Source organism: Hemicordylus capensis, chromosome 10 (genome assembly GCF_027244095.1).
Source record: "Hemicordylus capensis ecotype Gifberg chromosome 10, rHemCap1.1.pri, whole genome shotgun sequence".
NCBI lineage: Eukaryota > Metazoa > Chordata > Lepidosauria > Squamata > Cordylidae > Hemicordylus > Hemicordylus capensis.
Window position 1 is genome coordinate 11,148,808 of NC_069666.1, and position 14,810 is coordinate 11,163,617.

Sequence of the window (14,810 nt, forward strand, 5' to 3'; positions counted from 1 at the left end):
AAGAAGGGAGGAAGCTGCTCTCGTGCCTCAGACTGGCACTCTTTTCACAACAAATAACGGTTTGTTGCAATGTCTTAATGTGATCACTGAGTCAGACCGATTATTGGTCCTTCTAGCCCACTGTTATATCTATGTTGACATCTCTGCAAGTTATGGGAGGAGATCTGTTTGAACCCACAATTATGGTTTAGTCTTGGTTTCTTTCAGTAGCTCTGCACAAACCAAGATTTGGTGATCTTCTGTGGCACTAATCTCAGTTTAAATAAACCTCAGTTTAAAAAAACACACGTGATTCTATGTGAAGTCTGAACTTGCCCACTGTCTATAATTCAATTTTTGCATATACCCCATTTACCTGAATCTAAGACTAGTGTCCCCCGTCAAGTTTTTTGTCGTTAAAAATCTCTGTGTGTGAGATAGCTTAACTTTTGGGTAAATAAAGATGTAACTTCTTTTTAAGGAGTAATCTTAAATTCAGAGTTGTCTTGGATTCAAGTAAATAAAGCACATGGGCTTTTGCACACATGTCATTTTCTGCTTCACCAAATTTTACTCCTAAATCCAAACCTACAAGCTGCTTTTATCCTTATGCACCTTTTATCCAGAGCTCCATATGATGCATACACAGAAGTTGTCAGGGTAGGGTCTCCTGCTCTTCTAAACTGAAACTTCCATTTTGTGCCTGCATCACTTCATATGCGTAGAGCTACCTTGCCATTGAAGTGGATCGCAAAGTCCTTTAGGTGGGGAGGCTTCACATATACACACTGGAGCCTCTGCACTCAGTTTATTCACACAGGGAGAGTTATTTCAAAAAGGCATCATAGTAGATAGAACTACTAGCATAGAAAGATTGTGGGGATGTTGTGGACATTAATTTATCTTGATTTCAGCAAAACATCCAATGAGGCGGGTCTCATGATCAGTGAGACCCGCCTTAAAAGGGTTTGCTCCCTTAGCCTGCTTTTACCCGATCGTGAGAATCTCCTCAATAAATTTCTTCATGATATTTTGGTTAATAAACTTAAAGGAGGGCTGCTCAGCTCCGGCCCTCCTGCAGATGTTGGCCTACAACTCCCATAATCCCTGGCTATTGGCCATTGTGGCTGCGGATCATGGGAGTTGTTGTCCAAAAACAGTTGGGGGGCCTAAGTTGAGCAGGCCTGAAAAGAGTGCTCAAAAATAGCTCTTCATCAAACTGGAAGGAGGTTTTGCGTGCACTGCCACAACATTCTATCCTGGGGTAGAGATTCTTCAACATTTTTACCAACTACTTACTGTAGATGAAGGGCTGGAGGGAACAATCAGATTTGCAGTTGATACAAAACTGGGAAGGAAAACAAAAACTGCAGAAGACAAGGAAATAATCAAAATGATCTTGATAAAATGGAAAACTGTGTTGAAACTAACAGTGTGAAATCTGATAGAGACAAATGCAAAGTCCTGCACTTAGGCAAAGGACGGGTGGGTGGGGGGAGAATCAAATGTACAGATATAGGCTGGGGTTTACCTGGCTTGGCAGCAGGACATGTGAAAAGGATCTCAGGACTGCAGTCAGTCACAAGTTGATCCTGAGCCAGCAGTGTGATGCAGCTGCAGAGAAGACTAATGCAATTTTAGGCAGCATTAACAGAACTATAGTTTCCAAGTCACAAGAAGTAATAGATGCATACCTAGCAGAAACCTCAGTGGAGTTCTCCTCCCTCTCCCATCCCCAGCTGACCTACAAATGATGCTCCTCTCTAGGGCCTCAGTCCACAAGTTACTCTTGCTATAAGCAGGAGTGATATCTATCTAGGTCATTTTGTCGCCCATTGCAAAGACTGTCCAGCATGTTGCATGCTAGCTGAGGAGGGAGATGGAGGAAAACGGGCATACAGTGTTGCCTTATACTGAGTCAGACTATTGGTCCATCTAGCTCAGTATTGTCTATACTGACTCACAGCAGCTCTTCAAGGTTTCAGGCAGGGTGGTTAATACCATCTGGGGGGATAAATGCTCATTGTGATTTCTGATGTTTGGCAAAGCCTATACCTCTAAAGAAGGAAAATAGGATAGCATTGCCAGACTTTCAGCTTTCAGTGTGTTGGCATGTTTTTATCATCCTGACCATCAGGCCTGTGGTGGCCAAATTTGCAATGGTGTTTGAAAAAGCTTTTAAAATGAAAACAACTATCAAGTTTTATCGGTCAGAGGAATGGAATTGGCAGGAATGTCCTCCTGAAATTGCTCCATGGAGAAAGTACGAGAATGGGTTCATCTTTCCCCTAACCCTTTCCTCTGTGCAAAAATGACTGCAGTTTTACCCTCTTCATTTGCAGATAGGGACAAAAAATGGGTGATCACACAGAAACAGTTTTCAATGCAACAATTCTGCCCTGTTTTTCAGCTCTAGGGGGGTAGATGTTGCCAACAATCACTACAAGCATTTGTCCTGTGATGGTACCGCTGCCCCAAAATGCCAGGGATTGAACCTGCCAAGCATGTGTTCTGCCCCTGAGATAAGGCACTGCCCCTAATAGGACTGTATTGCGCCCTGTGCTGAAACCCTTACAAACACATAGCCACGAGTTCTGGATGATGCCCACGGGAGGTACGGGGGGGGGGGATCAATCTCTCTGTGTGGCTCTCTCGCTGGCAATGATTCACTGGCCCTAATTCACACATACACACATGTAAGAAGTTACACTTTTTGAGCAGATCTCCACTTGAGTAAAAGGGAGTCTCTATACAAGCACATCGCTATTTTTCTTCATAGAAGAGAACAGGAAGCCTCTGTACACTGGGACGCTGGACTGTCATTAATTTGGAAGCCTTGCAAACATTATTGGTTTGACTTCCAACTCCTCCTGCTTAAGTCACAGTCCAACGCCAGTATTGGGACGGTACATCCATTTCATATTACTCTGCAGCTCTCTGTCGAGAACCTTTGATAAAAACTTACTTTAATTAACATAAAATTGGACAATAGTTCAACATACACATCTATCCTTACAGTGCAATAAAAATGTGTCCTCATTGTACGGCATTTTTGTATTATGAAAATAAAAGGTTTTTTTGTACATCAATTAAATGCAGAACGCGTATGAATCATGGAAATCTGTAATGCATCTAAAGTTGGCTTTGGCTTGGAAAGTCTTTATAAATTCATAGAAAATATTGAACATCTAACAAAATAAATAAAACTTCTTCTTTTATCAGAGATGGCTAACGATCAACTTCAAAATATTTTGCAGGTTGGGTCGGTCTTAGAACGTTTGCTACTAAATTTCTTTTAAAGAGAACTTTCTCTCAGTAGTGCTTAGCAGTGAATGATTGCACCTTCTGTGATGTGAAAAAATAGAGTAACGGATGTCCATTTTTCCGAAGATCAAAAAACTCCTTCATGGAGGGTTTGCATGGCAAATATCTGATTGTTCTGACGAAGCTATCTTTTTTTAAGTGCTCATTTTAAAAAAGCATCCTCATAAGTGTTATGAGTCATCACCGCTGATGGGGATTTTGCCTTCACTTGCAGATCTGAAGATACATGTGCGAAAATCTCTTCTTTTTAAGAGGAGGCTGTCTTCATGCTTCACATTCTGGCATAAAGGGAATGCCAAAAACAAGAGAAAACAAAAAGATTTGCTCACCCACCCTCTTCCATACAGGTATTGCAGCAATCCAGTGTAATTCAGCTTGAAAGGCTCACGTGGTACTGAGTCCCTTCATGGGAGCTGGACGAGAGTTCACTTGCCACTGTCCGGACTCTCTCGAACGTTCAAGATCCCCAAGGATGAGTACAGGAAGGCCTTACTGTAATACTGAAGAGACTGGAACAAATCTGGAGAATGCACGATCCAACGCGCACTTGAAGGAACCCGCTTCCAGATGGCCAACGGACACACCAAGAGGCCCAATGCTATTCTGGTGGCGGTCGGAGTGTCCGTAGCTTCTTGTCATCCAGCCCCTTCCAGTACTTGAAATTGTTGTCCAAGTGCTGCATCAGATTTGGCAAGTCCGCAAACGCTACAGAAGAAAGGAAACAAGCTGTTGACACTCTGGGGAGATGGGCAACTTGGGAATGGGCCCAGTGGCTGGCAACGTTGGGCTGTGAAAGCATCCTTGCCTCTTTATACACTTCAAGTGGCTCTGATTTGGCCAAGGGAGATTTTTAATGGCAGCTAGGAGCATGTACTTACGGAGGCCTGATGCAAGCTTTATTTACTAATGCTTGTGTTTATATTTTAAAAGCAGTTCCAACCTTTCATGGGCCTGAGTTGAAAGGAGTGGGGAGAGAACCGTCTTCTGTTATTGGTGATGTCACAGGTACTATCCAATAGGTGTCAGTGACAAAGACACAAAAAATGTCTGCATCTGCCCACTTCTTGGACAAAGCAAGGGAATGTTTTCTGAGACATTCTGAAAACTCTAAACAAACCAGTTTGCCAGTGATGGAAGTGCAACATTGATGGGTAAATTGTGTGTATTAAGAGCAGGACAAAAGCATTTCCATCGCTCTGAAAAATATCATCTGCACTGTTTATTCAATATCATATAACACAGTCGAGCAATGATCAAGTGAGGCTTACTGACACCTCTGATGGCTAAGGTGGAGAAAAGGGCAACCAAAATGATCAGAAGGCTAGAGGGCCTTCCCCAGAAGGAAAGTTTAAAGTGTATAGGGCAGAGGTGCAACAGCTAGGCCTTCTAGCTGTTGTTGGACTACAAATCTCATCACTCCCCACCACAGTGGCCAATTGGAAGGGATGATGGGAGTTGTAGTCCAGGGCTTCTTAGTTTGCAGGAAAAAATGACTGGGGGGCGGGCGCAGAACATGATAAAAATGTGTACATTTAAGCATGGTGTGGAAGAAGTGGACAGACACCATTTTCTCTCTCCCTCCTACAACCACCAGAACTCAAGGTCACCCATTAAAATTGATTGGAGGCAGATTTAGAAAGGCAGAAGAAAGCGTTCATTCACATAACATGCAAATGATTTGTGGGATTTACTGGCAGAAGATGTAGTGATCATTCTAAAAGAGAATATATCAAATTCACGAAGGAGGGTGGGTCTATCAACAGCGATTGGTCATGATACCAAAACACAGCCTCCAGATTTGGAGACAATATTTTATTAATTTATTATAGTTGTATACCGCCCCAAACATACGTCTTTGGGCGGTTTACAACGGCATAAAACAAATTAAGGCAAAAATGTCAAAACCATTAAAAACCACAATTCTAGTTAAAAAGCTTGGGTGAACAAATGCATCTTTCAAGACTTTTAAAAAGCTGCCAGGGATGGCCCTGAATATTGGTTACTGGGTGGGAGAGCTCATCATGCATTCTTGCAGGCTTCCCAGAAGCAGCTCGTGGGAAACAGGATGCTGGACCATCAGACAGGCTTTGGGCCTGATTTCGCAGGGCTGTTCTTATGCTCTACGGGAGGCTTATAGAATTATCGGACCGGAATGGGATGTTGGGGATAGGTGACCCTGTGGCAGTGGGTGGGAGTGCTGGGCCATGCCCCTGTGGCATTGGTGATGGGGGAGGTGGGTGAGCAGGGTGGATGGCAGAGCTGAATGGAGAAGCCTCACCCTCCCAGAACCACTGACAAACCCAGACTCACAGGGGCGAAAAGGGAGGAAAGCACAGGAAACTTCTCTGCTCCCCTTTAATCTGCTCTGAGGTCAACATGGGGAGGAAAAGCCCGCAGGGAGTGGAAGGAAGAGGCCGCACATGGGCCCAAAGCCTCCAGGAACAAGGAGGGAATCTCCGCTCATTGAAAGCCAAGGTGGATGGGCCCCTCTCGAATGCCTGTGAATCAGCCCTGAAGGGGAGAAGAAATGGCTTACCGTCCCAAGCATCAAACATGTCGGTGATGAAGTAATCGATGAATGAGATCTGAGATTTGGGGATACTACAAGTATTCCTGTCAAAAACAGGCATCACCACAGGCAAACTTTGTCTCTTCTCGTCATCCGTCTGCAAAGAAAGTCATTTCACAGTCAGCTCATCAGTTATGCTTGATGGGCTCCTGGGTATTCATTTAAACCTCTCTAAGCTGTGCTCTGTGGGAATGAGATGAGATAGCCCCACATTCACCCCCCTCGGCTCCTTGGAGAAAAGCAAGACAAAAAACCCCACACAAATAAACCATTGTAGTAGAACACATGCGGGAGGTCTAGTGCAATCCCTGGCATCTCCAGATAGGGTTGGGAGAGACCCCTGCCTAAAACTCTGCAGAGCTGCTGCCAGCCCGTGCAGACAATACTGGGCTGGATAGACCCATGGTCTGGCTCAGTAGGAGGCAGCTTCATATACTCGTGAAGGGTCAGACCTCAGTGTCAGAGCACATGCTTTGTCTGTCGAAGGCTCTAGGTTTAATCTGTGGCATCTCCAGGTAAGGCTGGGAAAGACCTCTGTCTGAAACCATGGAGAGCTGCTGTCAGTCAGCACAGACAGTACTGGGAGAGACGGACCAGTCATCTGATTCCGTCGAAGATAGCTTCGTGGATTCATAAAATGTGTCTGTCATACACTTTTTTTCATTCATTCCCTACTCCAGGGCTTCTCAAACATGGGTCCCTAGATGTGGTGGTACTACGATTCCCATCACTCCTGCTACAATGGCAGGGGATGATGGGTGTTGTAGTCCAGCGTCAGTGTGGGGGACCCACCTCGGAGAAGCCCTGCCTTACTCACATCTTTAAGACATGGGCGAGGGGGGACTGCTGCCTCTCCCTTACTCACACACATTCCCCCCCTCCTAGGAAAACGGGACACTCGGGTTCAGCTGGAATTTCGCCAGCCTATCCACCCCACACCACCGGATCTCACCCACCTGTGCAAAATATTCCTCTGAGATGCGACCCGCCCACTCGATGCACTGCTCCAGAGGCCGGCACGGATTGCAGACATCAGCGCACTTAATAAGCATCCGTTTGATCAGGATTCGGTTTTCAGGAGACGTGAGGATGTTTTTCATGGGATCTCCATCTCCGTTGGAACTCTTCTCAGATTAAAAAAGGTGTGGGGAAACGTATCATCACCATCCAAGTATGAACACCTCTCTCTCTCTCTCTCTCTCACACACACACACACACACACACACACACACACACACATACACACACACCCCAAATTGATAACCGTGGGCCTAGATCAGGGCTGCTCAACTTTGGCATTCCTGCAGATGTTGGCCTACAATTCCCATAATCCCTGGCTACTGGCCACTATGGCAGGGGATTGTGGGAGTTGTAGTTAAAAAAAAACAAACAGCTGGGGGGCCTAAGTTGAGCAGGCCTGGCCTAGATGGACGATACAGTCCCTGTCCGTGTGATTAGAACAGGAATGCTCAACTTTGGCCCTCCTGCAGATGCTGGCCTACAATTCCCATCATCCCTAGCTATTGGTCTCTGTGGCTGTGGATTATGGGAGTTGCAGTTCAAAAACAGCTGGGGGGCCCCTAAATTGAGCAGGCCTGGATTAGAAGGTCAGATTTGGTAGGGGCCTCGGAGGGCTTCTAGTCCACCCCCGCTGCTCAGTGAAAGAATCTGCAGAAGCATCCTGACAGATGGCCCTCGGGCCTCTGTCTGAAAACCTCCAGCCAAAGACAGCCCACCACTGCACAAAGTAGACTGTTCCACTGGGGTCTCCAGATGGCCACTCTTTTGGAACAGATGTTCCAAGATTATTCCACAACCCTCACTTTAGCAATACAGTTCTAAGTGCATTTTTTGAGCCATTATAGATGGGGTTCTTCTCCCGGCACTTTCCCAGTTATTCTTATGGGGAAAATGTAATTTTCCAATGGTGCTAATGAGGAAGGGACTGGGGAAATTTCTAAAAACGTAAGAACAGCCCTGCTGGATCATGCCCAAGGCCCCTCTAGTCCAGCATCCTGCTCCACTCAGTGACCCACCAGATGCCTCTGGGAAGCCCACAGGCAAGAGTTGAAGGCATGCCCTCTCTTTTGCTGTCGTTCCCTTGCAACTGGTATTGAGAGGCACCTTGCCTCTGAGGCTGGAGGTGGCCTATAGCCCTCAGACTAGTAGCCATTGATAGGCTACTCCATGAATTTACCTAAACCCATCTTAAAACCATCCAGGCTGTTGGCTGTCACCACATCTTGTGGCAGAGAATTCCTTAGGTTGATTATACGTTGTGTGAAAAAGTACTCCCTTTTGTCGGAAGGAAGTACTCTTCTCGGTTAATTAAGGCAGAGTCAAAGCTTTGATCCTGTCCACGGCAGAACCTGGACTTCCATCCTGGAGCCCAAAGCCCCGTCCTCTCTTCGGCGTTGCCATTTGATCTGGTTTCCAAATGGCCTCTCACTGGGATTCCCATTGTTTGCTGACGGCCAACTGCCGGGAGGGCCAACGCAACCCAGGAGTGGGCGCCACTGCAGCTCTGGTGGCAGCGAGTTCAAAATACTTGGGCCGGGGCCAATTTTTCACTGAATCCATGGAAAGATTTCAAGGGAAACTCAAAGCAGCCCTTTGTTGAGAATGCCAAAACAGCCACCCCCCGCATAGGCTGGGACAAAGGGCTGGGGCTCGCTCGGAGGAAGCCGGCCATCCGCCATGCAAAATAAACACCACGTTAAGGGACCAGCAGAGTAGCTGGAATCGCCATTCCTACTCTCTTCTCCTCCGTCGGTGGCAGAAATCTCTCCTTTTAATTACAAGGAGCAAAAAGTGCTTTCTGTGGGGTGTGTGTGTGTGTGAATCTACGACAAAGCTGGCAAGTGAGTTGCTGGGAAATGCCACTGCTCTCTCACAAAGTCTAATCCTCGGAAACAATGCCCTCCCCTTGTGAGGCAGGTTAGCAGTAGCGGCTAGACCCAACGAGTCAAGGGGGCACCCAAGAAGGCCTGCCCATCTGGCCCAGAGGCCCTTGAAAAACACAAACTGCTCCAGCGCACCTGCACAGAACAGAATCTGTTCTTGATCCCAGCTGTTGTTGACTACAACTCCCAGCATCCCTGGCTGCAATGGATTCTGGGACCACAGCTGGGAATCCTTGTTACAGGGGACACTGGTCACGACCCCCCTTCCCTCGCAGATGGCCAAAGGCCTCGCCCCTCCTGGGTCCTTGCCTCGGCAGAGACCCCAGCCTGGCTCAGACCTGCATGGTTTCTTCCTGCTTATCTGAAGGGCCGCTTCCCCGGCTCTGCTCACCCCGTTCTCCTCCAGGGCTGCCAAGGGCTTGTTGATGCTGTTGACGAATTTGTTGACGTGCTCAAAGTGCTTGGTCATCTCCGTGGCCAGTACCATGTCAATAATGGCTTGCCGGAGGCTTCGATATTCGTTCCTGCGGAAAGACAGCACATGTCTGAGCTGACGCACCAGTCATCAGCTGGCCCAAGAGACATTCGGATCAAAGAGAATTTGAAAATAAATGCACTGCTCCATTATTTACTACGGCTGCTAACCAACCCGACAGTTTTACGTGGCTCAGTCCTCCTGCCTTTAAGTCAGTTAATACATTCAAGTGGATTGACCAATTAATCCATGAGGCAGGCCCACAAACCTTGGCGATCGGTACCATCACAGGGGATGAAAGCTTACCGTGATTGTTAGCAATGTGCACAAAACAGGGGATAGCACTGTTTTGCACTTACAGCTTTCTGGGTATTATCACCCCTTCTTTATGCCCACCTCCAAACGATTAGGGTAAAATGGCAGTCCTTTTTGCACAAAGGGTCAGGACTGGAGTAAGATTGAAGAAATTGTTGCAATCTCTCCATGGAGTAACCTTTGGAGGACATTCCTGCCAATGTTTATCTCCATTCCTCTGACAACACTGATACACTTTAATAGTCGATTTTCTGTTTTAAAAACTTTTCAAAGCTTTTAAAACACCATTGCAAATTTGGCCACTGCAGGCCCAACGGTCAGCCCAATAAAAGCATGACAACACATTGAAAGTTGCAAATCTCGCAATGTGATCACCTCTTTGCCATCTCTAGGGGGGGTAAAAGGTAAAGTTGTGCGGTCGAGTTGGTGTGGACTCCTGGCAACACAGAGCCCTGTGGTTGCCTTTGGTAGAATACAGGAGGGGTTTACCATGGCCATCTCCCGCACAGTCTGAGATGATGCCTTTCAATAATAATATTGTAGGATATGTAGACTCTGTAGCGAAAGCACGGCAGAAATCACTGGTGGCAACACTCACCGCTCCATGTTTTTAAAAATATTGCATTTATCGTCCCGGGTGGTGAGCTGGAAGGCCAGTGCAGCATGATGGCTCTCCAGCACCGCAGTGTCGTTGTACAAAATGGCGAGCTCACTTCCTGCGTTGCAGAGGAAGGAGTTGGTTCGACCTGGGTGGTCCACGTCATGCACGGTGGCAGCAATCAGAGCAGCAACTTCATCAATGGGATCCAAAGTTTGCTGGGGCAGAGAAAAGAGAACAGATTTCTTCTTTAGGGGGCCAGGGCGGACACCTGAAATGCCACCCTGGGCCTGGACCATTTTTAGGTACAGAGCTGCCTTCTGCTGAGTCAGAACACTGGTCCATCTGTCTCAGGACCGTCTACACTGACTGGCAGCAGTTCTTCAAAGTTTTAGGCAGGAATCTTTCCCAGCCCTGCCAAAGGCTAATGGGAGTTGTAGTCCAACTGCATCTGGGAATCCACATTTGAGAGCCCCTGAGTTACAAGCTGGGATTTGCTGAGTTCCCATGTGACAGCAAATCCTGGAAGCTTTTCACACCTGGCTTTTAGTTCATACCTCTCCTTGAATGGAGGGGTGTGTTAACATATTGGCCAAATTTACCCCGAAGTCCCTGTGAGCTATCAGGGAGCATTTCGCACACGATTCGGGTTTTTCATTCTGCACTGGACTGTAGCTCGATTTATATCGGGGGTAAAAAAATCCACTTTTCGTGTCGTTTTTGGGGGCAACTTTGAACTTGCAGTAAAGCCTCGCAGAAAACCCGCTATAAAGCCTGCTGTCTGGGAAAGCTCCTGGTTTTAAACAGTTTTAAACAGAGGCCAGGTATTGAAAACTTCCTTCCCATGAGCAAAGTCAGGGCACGGGGCGGGACCCAAGGAACCTTGTAGGCCTCATGTGGAACAAGGGCTCTACATCAGGCCTCCTCAACTTTGGCCCCTCAGCTGTTTCCGGACTACAACTCCCATAATCCCCAGTCACGGTGCCAATAGCCTGGGATTATGGGAGTCGTAGGCAGTGACGGATTAAAGGAGAGGCAGAGTAGGCATTTGCCTACGGTGGCAAAATTGGGGGGCGGTGGCAGCTGCAGTGATGGGGGGGGCGAAGAGGGTCGCCCCTTTTGCCTTTTTAAAAACAAAAAACGCCCTCCTCCACAGGCTGCCTAACCAGGCGCGTCTCTACCCCAGCTCCTTTCCTGTTCTGTCTCTCCCGAGAAGCCAGACTTACTTTGACCCTTTCTTTAGAAAGGAAATAGGCCGTGGCGTGCAGCACGTCAGCAGAGTGGGTTGAGTTGTGATAGGAGTTGGTCGCGTGGTAATTGGCTTCAATGATTTGCAGCCACGACCGCAGAGTCGATTCCGAGCAGTTCAGGAACTCGCAGATTCCAAAGCGAGCAAACATTTTGAGACCGAGATAAACCAAAGGCCTGGAGGGAAACAGAAGGCAGAAACTGCACTGGATGCAAAATGAGGAGGGGAAAAAGCAACCACCACCCCAAACCTTGCAAAGCAGTCTTGTGGTATTAAATGCAAAAAAATGTCAGGGTTGAAGGGCATCTGGTGCCTTCGCCTCAGAAATATATTTATCAGATAAACAGAATTTCCATTCTGCAGCACAACAAGCAGCGTTTGGCAGGGCTCAGCTCATCCACTAGGCAGACCTAGGCAGTTGCCTAGGATATCAATTCTTGGGGGCACCTAAACAATGCCAGAATATAGCACTGCCAATTATCCTTTTGGTCATGTCATGTGAGCTGATTCACTCGAAAAGACAATTAGCCAGCATGGTGTAGTGGTTAGAGTGCTGGACTAGGACCGGGGAGATCCGAGTTCAAATCCCCATTCAGCCATGATACTAGCTGGGTGACTCTGGGCCAGTCACTTCTCTCTCAGCCTAACCTACTTCACAGGGTTGTTGTGAGGAGAAACTTAAGTATGTAGTACACCGCTCTGGGCTCCTTGGAGGAAGAGCGGGATATAAATGTAATATTAATAATAATAATAATGATGGGAATGATCAGCAGGAGAAAGCGACGGGGACAGCCTTGTACTCAGTGGCTGGATATTATAAAAAATGACACTGGAATGACCGGGGCGGAATTAAAGGAAGCTGTCCGAGATAGGATGGCATGGAGTGCTTTGATCCATAGAGTGACCGAGAGTTGGACACGACTGAACGGATAGAGAGAGAGCATTGCCAAAAATCAGTCGGGTAAATACCTCTCCCCAAGTTTCTTGCCTCCCCGCAAATATTGCCTCCTCCCAAGTTGCAAACTTGCCTGGCCAGACATCCCTACTTGCAGTTGAAAAGAAAAATACAGACAAACCTTTGCAACGCTTCCTTTCTAGTCGCCTGGATAATTGTATGGTTATTTCCACAGGTGACCAGAAGGCTAGCTAGTTTACAAGCCTTCCTGAAACATGTGTTAAGTGCTTGCTACACATAAAACTAGCATCACCGCCTGGGTGGCTACAGCAGCCAATTCTTTGCCGTCTGCCGCTTTTTTGCTAATAAGCCAACCTTTTATGGGTCGCTGCTTCCAATTCGAAGATGTTGAAGTCCCAATATTCTTCATTTTCCATTGCTTGTGCTATCCGGGGTGGTATGTCATTAAGGGAAATAGGTGAGATTAAACTGCCTGGAACCTGATGAGTTTCTATGAAATAATACACAGGGAGAAGAAAATTACAGTTTTTGGACCATTCTTAAATGATACATTCTTTTTATTCTTTTTATAGGTTCTTTTTATTGAGCTGCCTCCCACGTCATGACAATTGCCCGATTGCTAGGGACAGAAGCACCCTGTTCAAAAATTATACAGAGATTTTAAAAAAGAAATCCTCTGGCTGTGCTTTACCAAAAATTGAAGAGTGGAAGGTTACGCTTTCTAATACAGTGAAATGGCAATGAGGAAAAAAACTCACGTTTTGCTGATAAGATATACTCATTCCCTGATAATCTTCGTAGACCATCCTGTTTAGGAAACAATGGAGCGGGGTGCAGGGGAGAGGTAATAATTAGTACAGGAAACATAGGAAGTTAGGTTATACCAAGGAGCCAGGCCCCTGATCTAGCTAGCTCAGTATTGTCTACACTGGCTGGCAGCAGCTTTCTAGGATTTCAGGCAGGAGTCTTTCCCAGCCCTTCCTGGAGATGCTGCCAGGGATTGAACCTGGGGCCTTCTGCGTGCAAAGCAGATGCTCTGCCACTGAGCAATGGCTATAATGGTTTGGGGCGGAATTCTGTGACTAGAGAGGTTTGCCTGGCCAATTTTCTGCATATCATTTAGAAGGCAAGAGAAAGCAATATTGTTCCAGAGACAGTTTGCCTTTCTAGAGTAGATGCTCCAGATGTTAATGGCTGTTGAAATGCTGATGCCTTGATTTTTTATTGGTAGTTGGATTAGATTGCTTGTCATTTTATCGTATATATTTTTTGTCAATGTGCTCAGAAGCCTTGGCTGAAAGGCAGACTGTTTATATGCCTCCAGAAAGCTTTCAATTGCCAATTTCAGCTGGTGTTTTCCTTGACTGCTGTACTTCTGTTTCTACTGTTTCATATTGCAATTGATTTATTTTTGCAGTTTTTATCTGATGTATCTGGTTGTTAATAGCTGCCCTGAGAGGACCTGTCCTGAAGGACAAGGTAGAAATATTTTAAATAAATAAACTAAACACAAATATAAGCTTATTTGGACTATGCGTACAGTGAAAGCTTTCTTGGAAAGCATTCTTGCTGCCCTTAAAGCCAAAGAGGCAAGCCACTGTTCAGCTTTAAAGGTGGCTTAACCTCATCAGCCAGATACATCCTGAACGCAGCATCATGTGACTCAGCTGTATGAGCAGGTTGCTTTTCTGTTTAAAACTGGTTTGATAATTCAGACAAGTTAATGATTGCATTTAAAAAAATGTTATCTCCAGATGTGCACACACCTCTCCTTCACCTGGGCACACAGCTGTCTAGGATTACAGCCATAGACTTCTAATGCAACATGTCCAGTATAACGTAATAAGTGAAACAGGAGGCTATGGCTCCTCTGTGCCTGTTATTGCATCTGGCTTCTATTTTAAGAACAATAAATCAATTAGACTGGAGCTTTGCTACTTGGAAGGGAAGGCTGCCTGTCTCTTAAAGCTGTTTAACAATTCTTTCAAAAACTCTGCTGCGAAATAAAGCTTTTAGGTACACCTTCCAAAATCAAAGCCTGGGTAACGTGAAGGGAACCAGTGTGGTGTTAGAGTGTTGAGCTAGGACTGGGGAAACCCAGTTCAAATTCCCACTCAGCTCTGAAGCTCACTGGCCATTCATTCCCTCTCAGCCTAGCCTACCTCACAGGGCTGTTGTAAGGACAGAAGAGGTGAAAGAATAACCATGCATGCTGCTCTGAGCTCCTTTGAGGAAGTGGGGGGGGGGGATATAAATGTAATAAATAAATGAATAGTAAGCTATCATTTAAGATGGTTTTTAAATTTTAAATTGTTCTAATTTTTTTATGTTTGTGGTTTTTAATGTGTGTGTTTTTAATTGTAAACTACTCAGAGACATGAGTTTTTGGTGGTATATTAATATGTTCAATAAATAAATCATAAATAAATAAATCAATAATAACAATTTCTTTGATGCATTCAATGGAGAATATACTTTATAA

The 14,810-nt window shown here is 46.0% G+C and overlaps 1 protein-coding gene across 8 annotated transcripts in view; it reads right to left on the minus strand.

Annotated features, from left to right (window-relative positions):
- Positions 1-2,924: 2,924 nt before the first annotated feature.
- PDE8A (phosphodiesterase 8A) overlaps positions 2,925-14,810 on the minus strand; it is a 157,885-nt gene continuing 145,999 nt past the window's right edge. For all 8 annotated transcript variants that reach the window (XM_053272962.1, XM_053272966.1, XM_053272959.1 and 5 more), the window contains exons 15-22: positions 13,087-13,135; positions 12,683-12,818; positions 11,390-11,588; positions 10,164-10,381; positions 9,167-9,299; positions 6,829-6,996; positions 5,840-5,969; positions 2,925-4,008 (exon numbers count right to left, since the gene is read on the minus strand). In XM_053272962.1, the coding sequence (XP_053128937.1) occupies positions 3,902-4,008; positions 5,840-5,969; positions 6,829-6,996; positions 9,167-9,299; positions 10,164-10,381; positions 11,390-11,588; positions 12,683-12,818; positions 13,087-13,135 (1,140 nt within the window). In that variant the 3' untranslated portion in view covers positions 2,925-3,901. The remainder of the gene's footprint in view (positions 4,009-5,839; positions 5,970-6,828; positions 6,997-9,166; positions 9,300-10,163; positions 10,382-11,389; positions 11,589-12,682; positions 12,819-13,086; positions 13,136-14,810) is intronic.